Source organism: Peromyscus leucopus, chromosome 3 (genome assembly GCF_004664715.2).
Source record: "Peromyscus leucopus breed LL Stock chromosome 3, UCI_PerLeu_2.1, whole genome shotgun sequence".
NCBI classification, from domain to species: domain Eukaryota; kingdom Metazoa; phylum Chordata; class Mammalia; order Rodentia; family Cricetidae; genus Peromyscus; species Peromyscus leucopus.
Window position 1 is genome coordinate 93,216,977 of NC_051065.1, and position 16,223 is coordinate 93,233,199.

Consider the following 16,223-nt stretch of genomic DNA (forward strand, 5'->3'; position numbering starts at 1 on the left):
TTGTTTTTCTGTATTAATATCTGAAAATAAAATGGAAGTTCACGCTACTGTTGAGGCATACATACAGGAGATTCTAAGCTTAGGTATTTCAGTTAAGTGTAGTCAAGATGAGAATACATTCACTGACTTTTCACTAGCCATTAAGATTTTTTCAAGTGCAAAGGAGATGAGATCCCACATGTGAATTTTGTATAAGGTGGATGAAGTAAAGATTCTGTGACAGTCCTGCTCTTGTTCCCTGAAAGTGTTTTTAATTATCATCTCTAAGTAGCATCCTTCCTTTTGTTGTATTTTTTCCATTATTATTTAAAAGAAAGCTTAAGTAAAGAAACTGCCATTATGTAAAAATGTGAACATGCTATGTATTTCTCTGTAACTTTCAGACTGTAGAAAATCTCTTGTGAAATTTTACTCTGACATGATACCTGTTAGCCTTTGCCTTTATCTAAACAGAGCTGTTAATAGCTTAGGGGTTTATTTCTCATTTTCAAGGAAATGTGTGTCTGTTTACTTCAAGAATTTTAAAGTGGAGCATGCCTTAACTCTAGTTCCAAGGGTTCTCATGCCCTCTTCTGGCCTAGGTGGGCACTTGCATGTGAGTGGTTCATATAAACTCACACACACATACATATATACATACATACATGTATACATATTCATATATGTACATAATTCCAAAGGGTTTTAGAAAATGTCTCCCTGTAAACTTTAAATGATAATTTAAAAAAAAAAACTGATTAAATTGTTCTAAGTTAGTGAGTACCTTTAGAGACACTATATTTGCTTGAGGCTCAGATGTTCATCTTGTGGCCAAAGTGAAAGCACAGTATGATTATTTTTCATTCCACAAGTGACAAGAGTTCATGCACTCATTGCCGCTACAATGATAAATGAACGTTAAGACTCCAGTGTCAACACTAGAGGTTCAGTTTGAACTCTTGCAGTCAGAATCTGTGTTAGAGGGTCAGGAGGGGTCATAAAACTAAACAAATAAATAATTGATGGTAACATACACTCATTTCTGAGTGGAGCATTGACACTCGTGGAGGAAGGCTAAGAGACACTCCCAAACAATACCTGTTCTCAAAGAGAAATAGACTGGAAACCCAAGAATACTGAATCACAAGAAAACACAATAACATTTATTTGCACTCAGAATAAACAATTATGAAATAGAATTGAGAAAGCAACTCAGGATTGGGATAGCTCAGGTGTTAGTGTCTATCCAGTATGACTAAGGCTCTGGATTCAACCCTCTGACCTGAAAGAAATTATTTAAAAACTCCACTAAATCGGTACCAAAAATAATAAAGGAGTAAACATAATTAAGGGGACATTCAATTTATACGTTCAGTGCTATATAAAACATAGCTGGAAGAAACTCAGATGGCACATGGAATGCCATCCCACAAACATAGATGACTTCGAGATCTATTGATACACAACCATCTATATTAAAAGCCCAGTAGTATATTTTGCCCAAACAAAATGAAATGTCCTAAATTCACCAGGAATCTCAAGTAGCCAAAGCTATCTGGAAGAAGAAAAAAAAAGCTTAAATCCTCATAGTTTCTGATTTTGAAAAATTTGTCACAAATATACAGTAGACAAAAGAGCATAGTCCTGACTCAAAGGCAGAAATATAGACAAACGGAGGAGGATCAAGTTCAGAAATAGGACCTCACACACATGAACAAATGTATTTCCACAAGGTTGTAAAACCACTTACTGAAGCAAAGAGTATTTTCAATAAATGGTGCCAGGGAAACTGTACATCCATCAGCAAAATGTGCACCTAAAACTGATCAGTTTGAAACAAAGCTAAAGTATAAAACCAAAAGGAAAACAATGTGTGTGAGCACTCATGGCATTTGGTCTGGCAGACATTTCTTAGATATAATAACAAAAATACAAGCAAATGAAGAAAAAATAAACATGACATTAAGTTTAAAACTTTATCATCAAAGTATATTTCTGATGGATATTAAAACTAAAACTCACAAAACCAGGAAAATATCTGTGTCTCTTATTATCGAATAGGGAATAGATATTCAGAATATATAAAAGACTGACCACAACAGAATCAGTCAACTAAAAGGGGTAAGAGATTTGAATAGATATCTCTTCAAAGAAGCCATATAATGACTAATAAGCACAGAAGAAAAAAAAAAAAACATACAATGACACTGGTCACTAGAGAAATAAAAATTTCCGGGTGGTGGTGGCGGTGGCGGCGGCAGCGCATGCCTTTAATCCCAGCACTCGGGAGGCAGAGGCAGGCGGATCTTTGTGAGTTTGAGGCCAGCCTGGACTATGGAGTGAGTTCCAGGAATGGCGCAAAGCTACACAGAAAAACCCCACCTCAAAAAAAGAAAAAAAAAATCAGAACTACAAAGTTGTTCCACTTTATACCCATTAGGAGAACTCCTACTGAGAAAACAGAAAATACCTATGTTTGATATAAAGGAGTTAGAACACTTGGCGATTACTGGTAAGAATATAAAATGATTCAGGAACCCTAGAAAGTGATTTGATGATTCCTCAAACTTTTTTAAATACCATATGCTCTCCCAATTCCTCTGTAAGCAGGGACTCAAAGAAATATATCTTCTCCTCAACAGCACATTTTCACAATACCCAAAGGAAGAAGGACCATTAACAGATGAGTGGAGAAACTAAATGTGGTATATCCATTTTAGTGAGCTATTGTTCAGCCTTAAAAAGGAAAGGAAATTTTGTGCTGTGACGGCATAGATGGACTCTGAAAACATTATTTGCTACAAAAGAAGTCAGGTGCAAAAATATAGATATTATGTCTCTTGTGTGATACCTAGAGTGGTCAATGACACAGAGACAGAAAACTGATTATTCAGGTGGTTTGCAGGGGCTGTGGGAAGCAGGTAATGAGGAGTTAGCAGGCAACTGGATACATGTTGAAGGAAGATGTAAGACCAATGATAGTAATGGTCATTCCAGTGATGGATACACACCAGTGTACTTAATGTGACAAAATTGTCTACTTAAACAATTACTGTCATAGTAAACTTTATGATGCATATAACAATCAAAAGCAATTTAAACAGCCATATTTGGCTAATGGCTACTGTATCAGACAATACAAGACTAAATGAATAAATGAATTATAGCCATCTGCATAGCATTGAATCAAGAAATAAATAACCAGAAAAGAAAACTGAAAGAAAAAAAAAAAACTAGTTTAGGAAATTGACAAGATTTCCAAGTTAGTCTTACCATCACTGGAAGTCAATTGCAACAGAGATGCTATCCCAATGTTTATGGCACCCTATCACAAAATGAGGAAACACCCTGTTGTGTTTCTGTACCTTGGAGTCAAGTCTATAGTGGAGAAGTTTGAAAGGATGTTTTATGGAACCTTGTGTCCCTAAATGGCAGGAGTCATTCTATTGTCTCACCTAGAGCATGTTATTAGTGTTCTTATAGAGTCTATTACTTCTCTACTATACAGAATCTTGCAACATCTTTCATTTAAGTACAGTTGGTTTTTACATAAAGACTAATATTTGGAGTCTTTCCCAAGAATTGGTCACTCCACAAAGAGAGTCAAGCTGGGCAAACTATTACTTCAGTGTTGTGAGCTCCCATTTGCCAACTAATTTGTATTTATTTTACAAAAAGCCTGTGAGTCTTAATGGGCAATAGCAGTGTGACAGTACATTGTGAGCAAAGTAGTCAGTACTCAGAATTCTAATTCAAAATTAATCCCAAATTTAAAGGGTTTATTTTCTCTAGCCATCTCAGCACATCTAGTTTGCTAATATTAAATGTAACTCTCTACATAAGTAAGGAAATGCAATGAGGGTATTTGCAAATATATGGATTCATAAAGCCTCTCTGGAACCACTGTTTCAAAAAAAAAAAAATGCTCTAAGACATTTTCCCAGGACCTGCAAGATGGCTTAGTGGATAAAAGTGTCTGAATCCCAAGCCAGATGACCTGAATTTAAGCCCTGGAACAAACAGTAGAAGAACAAACTGACACCCTAAACATATCCTTTCATGTCCACCATTATAGCATGCATGTGTCCGCCCCTCCACACACACACACACAGTTGCCACAGCAGGTGAAGCAGGATGATTTATTGAATCTAATAAATCATAAGAAATCATGAAGGACCTGAGAATCATAAGTTCAACTACTGTAGGTGTATTGTTTAGGTGATGCAATTGAAGGAGAAACCAGAAATAGATGGCCAAAGGGTTTTCTTTTTTCTTTTTTTTTTTTAAAAAAGGCAAGCATTGAATGGCAAATTCAAAGAGGCTTGTCGAGTGAAAAGAGGGCAAGTTTTAGGGCAAGCAAGTTGGATAGTTGTTTCTATTGATCAGTTGTAGTATGAAAAGAGAAGAGAAAGGATTGATATTGAAATGCCAGCTAGAATCACCAAGCTGAACTGAGTTTGGATGTATTGTATGAATTTGTTCAGTGTTTTACAATTGATTATGTCCAAATGATATCCATCCCATCCCCAGTTTCCTCCCTACTCAGTTTCCTTTTCTTTTTTTGGGGTTTTTTGAGACAGGGTTTCTCTGTGTAGTTTTGGTGCCTGTCCTGGATCTTGCTCTGTACACCAGGCCTGCCTCAAACACACAGAAATCCACCTGGCTCTGCCTCCCAAGTGCTGGGACTAAAGGTGTGCACCAACACTGCTCAGCTGCAGTTTCCTTTTCTAAGCTGATATTGACATGACCACTTTGACCCTCATTATTCAGTTAAGGCTGAACTAAGGCTGTCTGCATGCATCTTGGTTTGGCAACACAAGACTGGTACACAGAAATTTCTCAGAGTGATACAAGAAGCAGGAATTTGCTGTGTGAGGGGTGGTGCTTCAGCTTTTACCCATAAGATTAAAGTAAAGAGTCAGTGGGAAGAAAGGCATGTGAGACCCATTGGGTTCCCTCTCCTCCATGAGTGCATGAATAACAAGGAAGCACTTCTTCCATTTTAATAACAGAGGCTCATAGAGATGAGGGAATGCAATTAATAAATTAGTGACATGAATAATACAACACGATAATAAACAAACAGTGACTGTGAGACCTACATACCCTTTAAATACTTGGTAGAGGAGTCAAGCTTTGGTTTCTAATCAACTCCATACAAACTTTAAATAATAGAAAATGGTACTTAGAAGTGTTTAGCTGTATAAAGCTACAATTACTCCTTCTGGAAGTGGAAAATGCAATTTCAGTAATAATAATAAACAAGGCTGAATGTAGTAAACTTAGGTGAGAGGCCACAGAGAAAGACACAGTCAAGTGCTGCTTTGCTCAGGATGAGAATACACAGATGGCAATGAGAGCAAGCCTCAGCCTCCTGGGCTAGGTTGTCAGTTCATACCTTCACATTGCTCTCTTTTCACTAGTTCTACACACACACACACACACACACACAAAAAAAAAAAAAAAAAACTAACAAACACTTGTATGCACGCATACACACACATGTTTGTGTGTGTGTATGAGAGAGAGAGAGAGAGAGAGAGAGAGAGAGAGAGAGAGAGAGAGAGAGAGAGAGAGAGAGAGAGAGAATTCATCAGGCATTAGGAAAAATGATAACCAGTAGCAGGCTGGACACTTCATTATTCAGATCAGCACAAAAAATTATTATATGAATTCTGTAGGAAATTGAACCAGCTTTCTTTTCACTTTTAAAATGATGCTTTGACTAATAAAGAGTCTATGTGATTCAACATCATTGAACAAGACCCCTCAAATATATTTATCTTCCTTGACCATAGTTATATATAATGCAAATTACAAAATGTTCTCCTGATCTAAACTAGCAACGTGACTGGATTCATTATTCACTTCAAACTAATGAGATTATTTGTTCCACTGATGTTATTAATGGGTTGCATAATATCCATCAGATAAAATACTAATAAAATGTTGAAAGCAAGCAAATGAAGTCATCGTGGGCCTCAGGAAGCAATGGCTGAGGCTGCCACCATCGTCTGATTTGTAGGCAATCCAGACTTAAATAATGGCTCGGACTTTCCCCCCTGATATTATTTTGTATGTGAGAAATACATTTGTGAAGCTGAAGGAGACTAACTAAATGTACAAACTTGAACTTTGAATGAATATGATGACATTTAAAGCTCTCGAAGGTCACACTCCTAACACTGAAATCATTTTGCTAGAATCAAAAACAATTTTGAAAGATTTGGAAAAAGAGCCAAATAATGTTGTTACATATTTGCCAGAGGTAAAGGGTAAAGGGGATGATATAGCCACGTTCTGCATTTTATTAAAACCTCGAATCAATTTTTGCCTTTCCTTATTAGAAGCAGTCAACAATTATTAAGAATGTTCTCACCCATTAGGTGATATCCTGACATCACTGTATGTCTTGATTTTATCATACCATGTTCAAGCACTAAAGATTCTCTACATATGTTTAAAAATACACTAAAATGAGTTGTCTATTAATTTTCTTTTGAAAAATATGTGTGTGCATATGTGTATGTACATATGCATAGGATTGCCACAATATTAGCTTATGATATAGCATTAATTTTGGTTCACATTCTACCCTACTAAGGTTACAGAATTCTGACAGGAAAATTAAAAAAAAAAACAGAAATTAAATCTGGGGCTATGGAAATGGATCAGTAGATAAAACACTTGTCCAAAGTTGAATATAGGGCTTCAGATCACCAAGAAGCCACCCATGTAACGCCAGATGTCCCAGCCTAATATGAGTGTGGCAAGAAGGAAGCAGAAACAAGTGAATCCCTCCAGTCTCATAGACTATCCAATGAGGAGCACACAGCAGGAAAGAACAAGAAAGAGGGTGGAAAGTGAGGTTCAGTACCTGAGGATGGACTCTGACTTCCACACACATGCCATGGCACATGTTCCTGTACTTGTGGTACCCATGCACCATGAAAACACACACACACACACACACACACACACACACACACACACACACCAATTAGATACAGACTATGAATGAGTTTGTCAGATGCTTTCAATGTGTTTGGCATGATAATTCCTATTTGCATCACGCTTTTGGAGTAAATCTTCTCCTGAGAAGTTTGTGAATGTTATTCTACCCTTTTGCAAAGAGAGTTAAGAACTTGCTCCATACCACTTCATCTTCTCCTTCAGAATCAAGGGACCTTTGCCTGTGATTTTTTTTTTCTGCATCTGATTGCTCTTTATGTAGCCTAGAGGGACAGAGAGAGTTGTCACAAACCTCTTAGGAAGACACCAAAGGCAATGGCAGAAGCACACATGACTTAAGGTGAAACCAAGGCTCCTGACAGAATGTTAGCTGCTTCCTGACCTATGAGAAAGGCTGCTCAGAGGGAAAAAGAAACAATGTTCGCACAGTCTTTAAATTCTCTGTAAGAATTTTGTTATCTTCTGCTGCTGGACATAACTCCTGGTACATTAGGGTGAAATTCGAGACAAAATTAATGTTAAGTCATGTGCTGTTAAAATGCCTGAAACAAATGCATGTACATATAAATATGCACGTATTTTCCCAATAGGAATTTAACAAAACATTCACTTTATCTTCAGAATAGTACTTAAACATATTTAAAATCAGTACAGAACATAGATGAGTTACCTAACCCTTAGGGTTTGTTGTTATGATTGCCTTATGATAAATCCTTAAAACAATAATAATTACCAAAAAAAAAAAAAAAAAAAAAAAAAGAATCTGCTCTCCTCCACCAAGAGGGAGGACATTTTGACTTGTAAGTGTAAATGACTAAGAGCTCCATGTTTCTTTGATACAGCACCTTAGCATTTCAACAGGTTTTCCTGTGAAGAGCCAGTGCTAAACATGTGGGTTTAGCAAGAATACAGCCGTCTCCCTATCTCTGGGCCTCACCTTGTGAAGTCTGTCATCTCCATCATGATCATACACATCTGCTTGGCCAGCACAATGATGTCATTGCCGCTGTCATCCCACTTGGCCACTTCAGCATCCAGCTTGCTTTTTTCCTGATGGAAAATCTCCACCTGCTCAGCTATTTTTGCTTTCTCCTCCTGTGGTAGTTGCGCCATGATGGCCTGTATAGGTGACAGGGAGAGAAGCATGACTGGGGGTGATGAAGGAATTCAAAACTGCATGTGGACTCTGCTTCCTGACAAGGCTTATAGGACATCCCATCATTTTTAGAAGATGCATGTCTTCTCCATTGCAGCCAGGCCAAGAGGACAGGCTGGCCAGGTCCTCCAGTTTCCTGTACACCTCCCTTATATAAATGATACAGAAAGAGCCAAAAGTGCAGACACACTGACAGCAGCAGAACTTCCCTGTCTCTTTGATGGCATATGTTTGTTCAAAAGAGTCTATTCTTAACAATTTTTATATTTGGTCTCAGGAAACTTTTACCAGATGAAAGAATGCACCTCTTTCAACAGTGAAAGCTATTCAGAGAAGGGAAAAAGAAAAAAAAATCCTTCTGTTGCTGGGAAGAAGAGGAATTTTAAACAATATTTGAGCATCCAAGTAGAGTGGGATGGAATGATTTTTTTTTTTTTTTAGTAAAAATGAAGACATCAATAGAAAACTGACATACCAGCAAGAAAACTTTTCCCTTATTAGGAAATTTAGGGAATGATGCCCTTCATTTCAGCCTTTCTCCTCTATCTTCCTAGGTGACCATGGCTTCTTTAGAGCCTCTGAATACTCGTAAACATTGAAATGAAAATCTAGACTGCTATCCCCTATCCAAGATGCTTACACAGAAAATATCTAGACTTGGGAAAATGTCCCTAATCCAAAACTCCAAGATACTGAGAAAATTTGAAAAATTTTGACCTTAATATCAATACTCAGTGTGTTTCAAGTGTCAGAGCATTTGGGCTCTCAGATTTTCAGAGACTGGGGATGCTGAAGCTGAACGAGATTAGAAAGCAAAGGCTGATTTGCAGAAGTTTCTGGGCACGGGAATGTAGAAAAAAAGTGAAGGAGTCTTCTTGCTGTTCACAGATTCTTCATTTGCAAATATGCCGATTCTTCTCAATATATTTGTAAACCCCAAATCAATACTCAAAGCGCTTCTCCAGTAACTTGCAAATGATGCAAGAAGCAGAAAACTCTGAGTCACCAATGTGTGCATTCCCAGGTGATGCTGGACAATGTCATCCTCTGTCTTCAATCAGTTCTCTAACTGTAAATAAATATCCATTTTTCTACTTAAGACTACATTATTCATATCTTTGTGCTGCTTGTAGTGGTGATACCACCATGTGAAAATACTTTCCTAGCATGGTGTTAAGTGTCTCTAAGCACAGGAAGGCTATTATTTTTCTCTTGGAAAAAAAATATATGAGCTACATAAACTATGTTGAGCCATGCATTAGGTGTTGTTTGTGTTGTGTTCAATATCACTGATCAACGATATAAGATATTTGTACAGAAACACCCTTGAAACATGGTAATATGTTGATCAGATGAAGAGAACACATTATGATTTATATCTCTTAGCAACCTATCCCTGTATTTCTCCTACAAGCAATAATTACATAATTGCTTATTTAAATGATCATGAGTGATTTATAGAACATAACTACTATAACTAAGAATCAAACTTGTTGGTTAAACACACTTTTTATAACATGTTCTAAGTGAATTTTTTGTCCTCGCTGTGTGACATTCTCCCAGGACCACCTGCAAAATGATCCACACACATGGCCCTTGGATAGTTCTTCAGCACTTCTCTAGTTCTAAGATCCATGAGTTCTCCAAAGAGAGACTAAAGCTGTATGATTGGAGATCCAATGTTTGTAAACTGAACAATTAAAGTTATTAGAGATGCAGGTTTAGGTCACAAAAATAAATGACAGGAAATTGTTTCTGTTAGCTCAACCTGCCCAGTTGATACAGCCTAGAGTCCTCTGCCTGAATGGAGTCTCATTTGAAAAATTGCCTGAATGAGATTGGCCTGTAAGCATGTTGTGGGAGGTTGTCTTGATAATTGATGTAGAAGGACCCAAACAAGTACAGGTGATGCCATCCCTAAGTTAGTGGTTCAAAACTGTACAAGAGAACTATCTGAGCATCAGCCTGTTAATGAGTGAGTGGAAGAGTGAGTAGCCTCCTCCATGGCTTCCACTGTACTTAGCTTTGGAGTGAGTTTATTGGTCATATACAGCAAGTGAGGAATAGCAAACAGAACTACTGTCAAATTCCTGCCCTGACTTCCCTCAGTGATGGGCTGGGCTGGGATCAGAAGTTGTAAGCCAAATCACCGCTTCCTCCTCTAAGTTTCTTTTAGTCAGTGTTTTATCACAGCATCATAAATACAATTAGAAGCCAACACTCTGTTATGTGCACACTATTCTGGCATGATTTCTGTCATTATATTGCTTTCAACTTACCATTATTATAGTAGAAACAAAGGACATGATAGTCCCAGGGCCTGTGTGACTATCAATAAATAGAATACTCACATAATTCCTTGCAAACATACATGTGTCTGAGATTTAGATGTACCAAATAATTTAGTCTATGTAGCTCTTCCAATACAATCACCCACATTTAATAGTGATAGTACCTAGACCCAGATAAATCTATTAAATCCCTAATACCAGACAATTTATAATTTGGAGAATGAGAACTCAAACTGAGATGTTAGGCCAACAACATTCTTCACCACCATGTACAAGGACATCATCATCCAGTCACATATAATTTGTATGAAGACCTCAGCCCAGTGGTGCAAAGACAGCTGAAAGCCCCAGTTCTGCCTGTCAAGCCATGTACCCTTATGCTGAAGTTTCATAGGCCAGAGAAATCTTAGCTTGGACTCATGGGAACCTAGGTGATGTACCTTCTTACAGAGTCATGCCCAGTAAACTTTCATGCATACATACATGAAAGTTTAGAGATTGGATTTTCATATGTATAAATTAAAACTCACTTTAATGCATCTACACATGAACCTCATATAATATGGGTCTCTATGTTTGTATAATGTAGAAGCAAGACTGATAGAAATATGCTAGTTAAAATAACATTCTATGTCTGGAAGTATTTTAAAGTACTTCTACATGGTTTAAAAAGACTCATAATATACAAAGAGCCTTCATAAACTTTCATTTGTAGTTTCATGTTAAAAAGAGGGTCTTGAATTTCTCACTTGGCTTCAACTGATAGAAATTAAATACGTACTTTTTTTCTGAAGTACACCTAACTCCTTGATTCACCCAGCTTCTTCACACAAAAGAGATACTCATGTTTTATTGAGGCATCACAGGTCCTAGGGGGACCATTATTAAATTTGTTCACTGGCTGCCTCTCTATAAAAAACAAAAACCAGTAGGACCACTAGCAGACTACAAACTATATATCCAAGGCCCAAGTGGGAAAATATATGTACCTTCATTCACAAAACAGTGAATGTGTGCATTGGAGGGTGGACACTTTCCTGTCAACTATAGTATTTGAATCTCCTTTGTTTAAATTTGCATTTAAATATCAATGGCCTTGGTTTTCTTTCTAATTTTTGTTTGATTTTTTTTTTTTTTCCTTTTTAAGACAGGATCTCACTATGTAGGCCTGGCTAGACTGGAACTCACTGTGTCGACCAAAAAGGACTTGACCTCACAAAGATTATTGCCTCTGCCTCTCCAGTGCTTGGACTGAAAGTATGCGCACCATACCTAGCACTCTCTAACTTTTGTAAGCAATTTATTTTTATTTTACTTTTAATTATTTCTATGTGTGTGTGTGTCTGAGTATAGCTTTATACAACTATGTAGACGTTCCTACAGAGGCCAGGGAAGGTATTGGATCCCTCTGAATCTAGAGTTACTGGAGCTTGTAGGCATCCAACATGAGTGTGGGGAGCTGAACTCAAGTCCTCCAGAAGTGTAGCAAGTGTTCTTACTTGATTGGCCATCTCTCCAGCTCTCCAACCCCATGTTCTCTAATTTCCATGACTGCCCCACCTCTGATTCCCAGAAGTGCTTCCCAAAAGTAGAGCCCTTGACCTCCAGCTCAGAGCAGAAGCTCTGAGTCCTCTGATAGATTGCTTATGCATCTTCCTGCTCCACGTGTCAATGTCACTCAAGAGAAGTCACCAGAAATGACAGGCATTTTCTGAGGCCACATTCCAGAGGAAAGACTGGCCCTTTCAAAGCAGCTTTGCAAGGGAGGGAGGGGTTATTTTGACTGGAGGGGTGCTAGATCCGCATAATGCACTTAATGGGGTGTGACTGGAGTGCAAGTGTCATTACATTTGCCTCGGCTGCTGCAGAGATGTCGATGAGCTCAAGGCTTTTCCTGAATATTCTTAAAATGCTCTTGGCTTTTAAAAATTCATTATTGACCTTTTCTGAAACTGGAATTTACAAAAAGGTTATCTATAAACAGTAGATCACAACTGCAAAATTTGCAAGTTAATCAAATTAAAATTCAACACATGAGTTTTAATTAGGTCTTATCAATGTAACTCAGCAGTTTGAAATGTTAACACATTAAAGCCATTCTAGGTAGGAAAAAAATAGAAGGCTGGCTACATTAAAATCAAATTCAATGTGAAACATATAACACGTAATTGTTCATTCCTTTAAACTAAGGCAACATAGGAAAAATTATTTCCATGGCCAGGGGAAAAGGAGACAAATCAGTTTTCCTGTTCCTGTGATGAGATCACCAGAGGAGCCTGCTAGTTTCTGTAGCCTCAATCCATACTAGGCACACACACAGTTCCCCAGGCTCTACATCTGGCTGATTTGGGTTCCAAACTGAGACTATCAGAAACCAGAATCCACAAGGACTCAAGCCTTTGTCCCAGGTTCCCCGCCTTTGCTTTGGACAGCCAATCATTTATTTTTGTGATTAATAAATTCTTCCTATTGAGTTCAAAGTGCATGTCACTGATACAAAATAGCAGCCATTGAAAGGGATCAAAACTCATCTTCAATCCAAATCTCCAGGTACGTGTCCCCGTGTCCACCTTTGAAATGCAAGGGTCCCTGAATTGGCAAGAACCACTTTCTGAGGCAAAGAACACAATTTATTACAAGGGCTTCAAGTGCAAGAGAAATTTATAAAGGGGTGAAAACTTAAGTGTATATTTCTCTTCATTTGACTTTTAAGGTGGATAATAAATGTAAATAGTTAAATAGTTAGGTACTTTGACTTCCAGTCTTACTGTTTGAATTGGAAAACTGAACTATTCCTTCCATTGATGCAAGCAAACCCTCCCAAAATCCTGCCTTGGATAAACCAGCTTTTCATCTGGTTGGGAAGCTGACAGAAACACTACCATCACAGTGGAGTAATATACAGCAGCATAGGACAAAATCTGGAAAATATTTTGTAATGTAGCTCTTCTAATGTCACTATGGCAGAGAAATCTAGGTGTGTCACTGTGATAGTAACCTTTATCAACCTGACATATCTATAGTCACATGGCAAGAGGTTTCTCAATGAGTGACTGCCTAGTGTTTTGATCAAGTTGGCCTGTGTGCATGTCTCATTGTGTCCATTGAGATAGTAAGGCACAGCCTCAAAGTTGGCAGCAATATACTTCTGGTTTGGGGACCTGGACTATAGAAGTGTATAGAAAGCTGGTGTCAATAAACATGCAAAAGTTTATTTTCTCTCTGCTCTTGACTGTGGATGTGACTAATTGCTGCAGTTTTCTGCCTTAACTATCACACAAAGATTGGTCTGTAACTTAGAATAGTGAGCTAAAAGAAACCTTTCCCGCCCCCCCTCTAAGTTGCTTTTTGTCCAATATTTTATCACAGGACAGAAAGGAAAGTAGGACGGAAATTGACACCAGCAGTGGAGTTCAAACCCTCACAGGCATGAGCACATTGGATATGAGGCATGGAGAAGAGAGTTACCCACAGTTACACAGTTTTGCAGAGCTCATATTTAAAAATCAGTTCTGCATACCCTCAAAGGAATAAATTCTATCACTAAGGTTTAGAGCCAGAGAGTTGCTGTTGACTTACTTAAACTATGGCAACATGAGAAGAAACAGTTTTAAGATGTCATGTTGGGGACTGGAGTGATGTGTCATCTCTTCAGAGGCTCTGCGTTCAATTCCCAGCACCCACCTGGCCACTCAAAACTCTCTGTACAAAAATTCCAAAGGCAACCTTCCCTGGCTTCTAGAGGAATCAGGCATGCACATGGTGTACAGACATACAAACAGACAAAACATGCATAAGCATACAATAATTTTGTAAAAAAAAAAAATGTTATGTCTAAGATTATACTGCAAGATAGCCTGTATGTCTAAGCAGTTTGTCGTATCCAGTCTCATTCTTCCTTCCACTCCTTCAAAAAGTGTCACAGACAAAAGCCCAGGAGATTGTTCAGTGGTTAAGAACACTCAGCATGAACATGAGGACCTGAGTTTGTTTCTCCCAAACCAACATAAAATGCCAGATACAACCACATAATGCCCCAAACCTTAGTACTTGGGCAGGGACAGGAGACAGAAATCAAAGAATCTCTAGGCCTTACTGCCATCAGCCTAGCAGAGACAGTGGTTAGGAAGAAATCAGGGAAGCACAGAAACCTCCAGGTTCAGTAACAAACATGGTGTCAAGAGAACAAGGTGGAGACAGATGGAACAGGATCTCTGACATACACAGTGAGTATATGTGCCAGTACACATATACGCCTATATCCATACCTATTCACAGCTATGTAAACATTGAGTAGCAGAAAATGCCATTTAAAAGAAATAAGATCCTCTATCTGACATTTGAGAGCAATGTTCAAAGAAGGTGCTAAAGTTAACTTTTCAGTTTAACCTCCTCTTACTTCCCATTTTCAGAGAGGCATAAGTTTCTGAATAAAAACAAAATAAAAGGCCTTTATCAGTAAAGACTGTCTGCTTGGAAGCCCCAACACCTATGTCAAACATAAAGCTGACTTCCTTCACAGTTCCAAGTACCTTGTCAAATACTGGTGGTCCAAAGTTCAACCTTAGCCATTTGATATGCCCTTTTATTCCCAACTTAGTAGCCATAATTCTATGTCCCTGGTTGAGACTGACATAAGAAACAAAGCTGTTGGCTGCAAGTTAATCCATAACATGGGATCGACCCCCCAAGACAAATTAGCAAGTGGCAGATAGGACAACCTGGTTCTTACTCTCTTGTACCCTGATCATATTTCATTCTGAAAATAGATACTAGACTGAAGAAATGATGACCAAGAGGAACCATCTAAATTTTGTTTCTATCCATCATCACTGACTTGATGTCTAACACAAAAGTGAAGTGTAAAAGAGAAATATATGCAGAATCTAATCTTGTTAAATGTGGACTATTCAGGCCATCTTCACAAGACAGCAACCTCAAAGCAAGATAAGGCTTGTATAATGTATCTTAGTCTTTGAAGACACAAATCAGTAGAACCAGGGCTAGAGTCCGTCAATAAAATTAACTTGGAATTGATTAATGTTTGGATGAATTACCCAAACTTGTCCTTTGTCATTGACATAAAAATGCTGGTTTTACTTAATTTTAAAGATGAATTGGCTTGATTAATTAGTTTGGTGGTATGCCAACAGACAAAAGATTCTTGCTTAATGACCTTCCCAATTTTGAATGTTTTAGGCAAGATTGAAGAATCATTGGAAAAATTTCAATGGACGTTCTGTGTCTGTTCAAACACTTTCATGTCACTATCCTGTGGTCAGAAGGGACCATCTCCAAAGGAGGATAATGATCAGAGCCACACGTTATTGAACATTTACTACAAGGCAAATGTTGTACTATGATTCTATAAAGATCAAGTAATCCTCAAAAGAATGCTGTCAAGGAAGTCTATGGTTCACATTTGACAAATAATGTATCTGAAAGTCAGAGAATTCAAGCAAAGCATAGCTCTCAGAGTGCTACTTGCATTAGCTTTCATAGATCAAAAACAAAGTTGGGTGAAATCAGAGCCACTATGTTTTATGTTCCTCTGGTCAGTTAAGGCCTTGTGCATGCTAGGCAAACATTCTACCAGTGAGCAACACCCTCAGCCCCTGGTTATTGGCATAGAGTCTTACTATTTTGCCAGGGCTACTCGAACTCACAATTCTCCTCTTTTCCTTTTAAAACTAAATTTGTGTGCCACTATACCATATACCATTGTGTCTGTGGTGTCTGAATTTTTATCTCTGTGTTTCTCCTAATCTGCATCTCTATATTCTCATTCACTTGACTTTAGAACAACAATATCAAGGTCTAGAGTA

General features: G+C 37.9%; 1 protein-coding gene across 1 annotated transcript in view; it reads right to left on the reverse strand.

Moving 5' to 3' along the window:
• Positions 1-16,223, reverse strand: part of Ctnna2 (catenin alpha 2) — a 1,102,240-nt gene that overhangs the window by 42,633 nt on the left and 1,043,384 nt on the right. Inside the window, 1 exon segment of the mRNA XM_028871390.2 lies at positions 7,889-8,070. Coding sequence (XP_028727223.1) covers positions 7,889-8,070 — 182 coding nt within the window.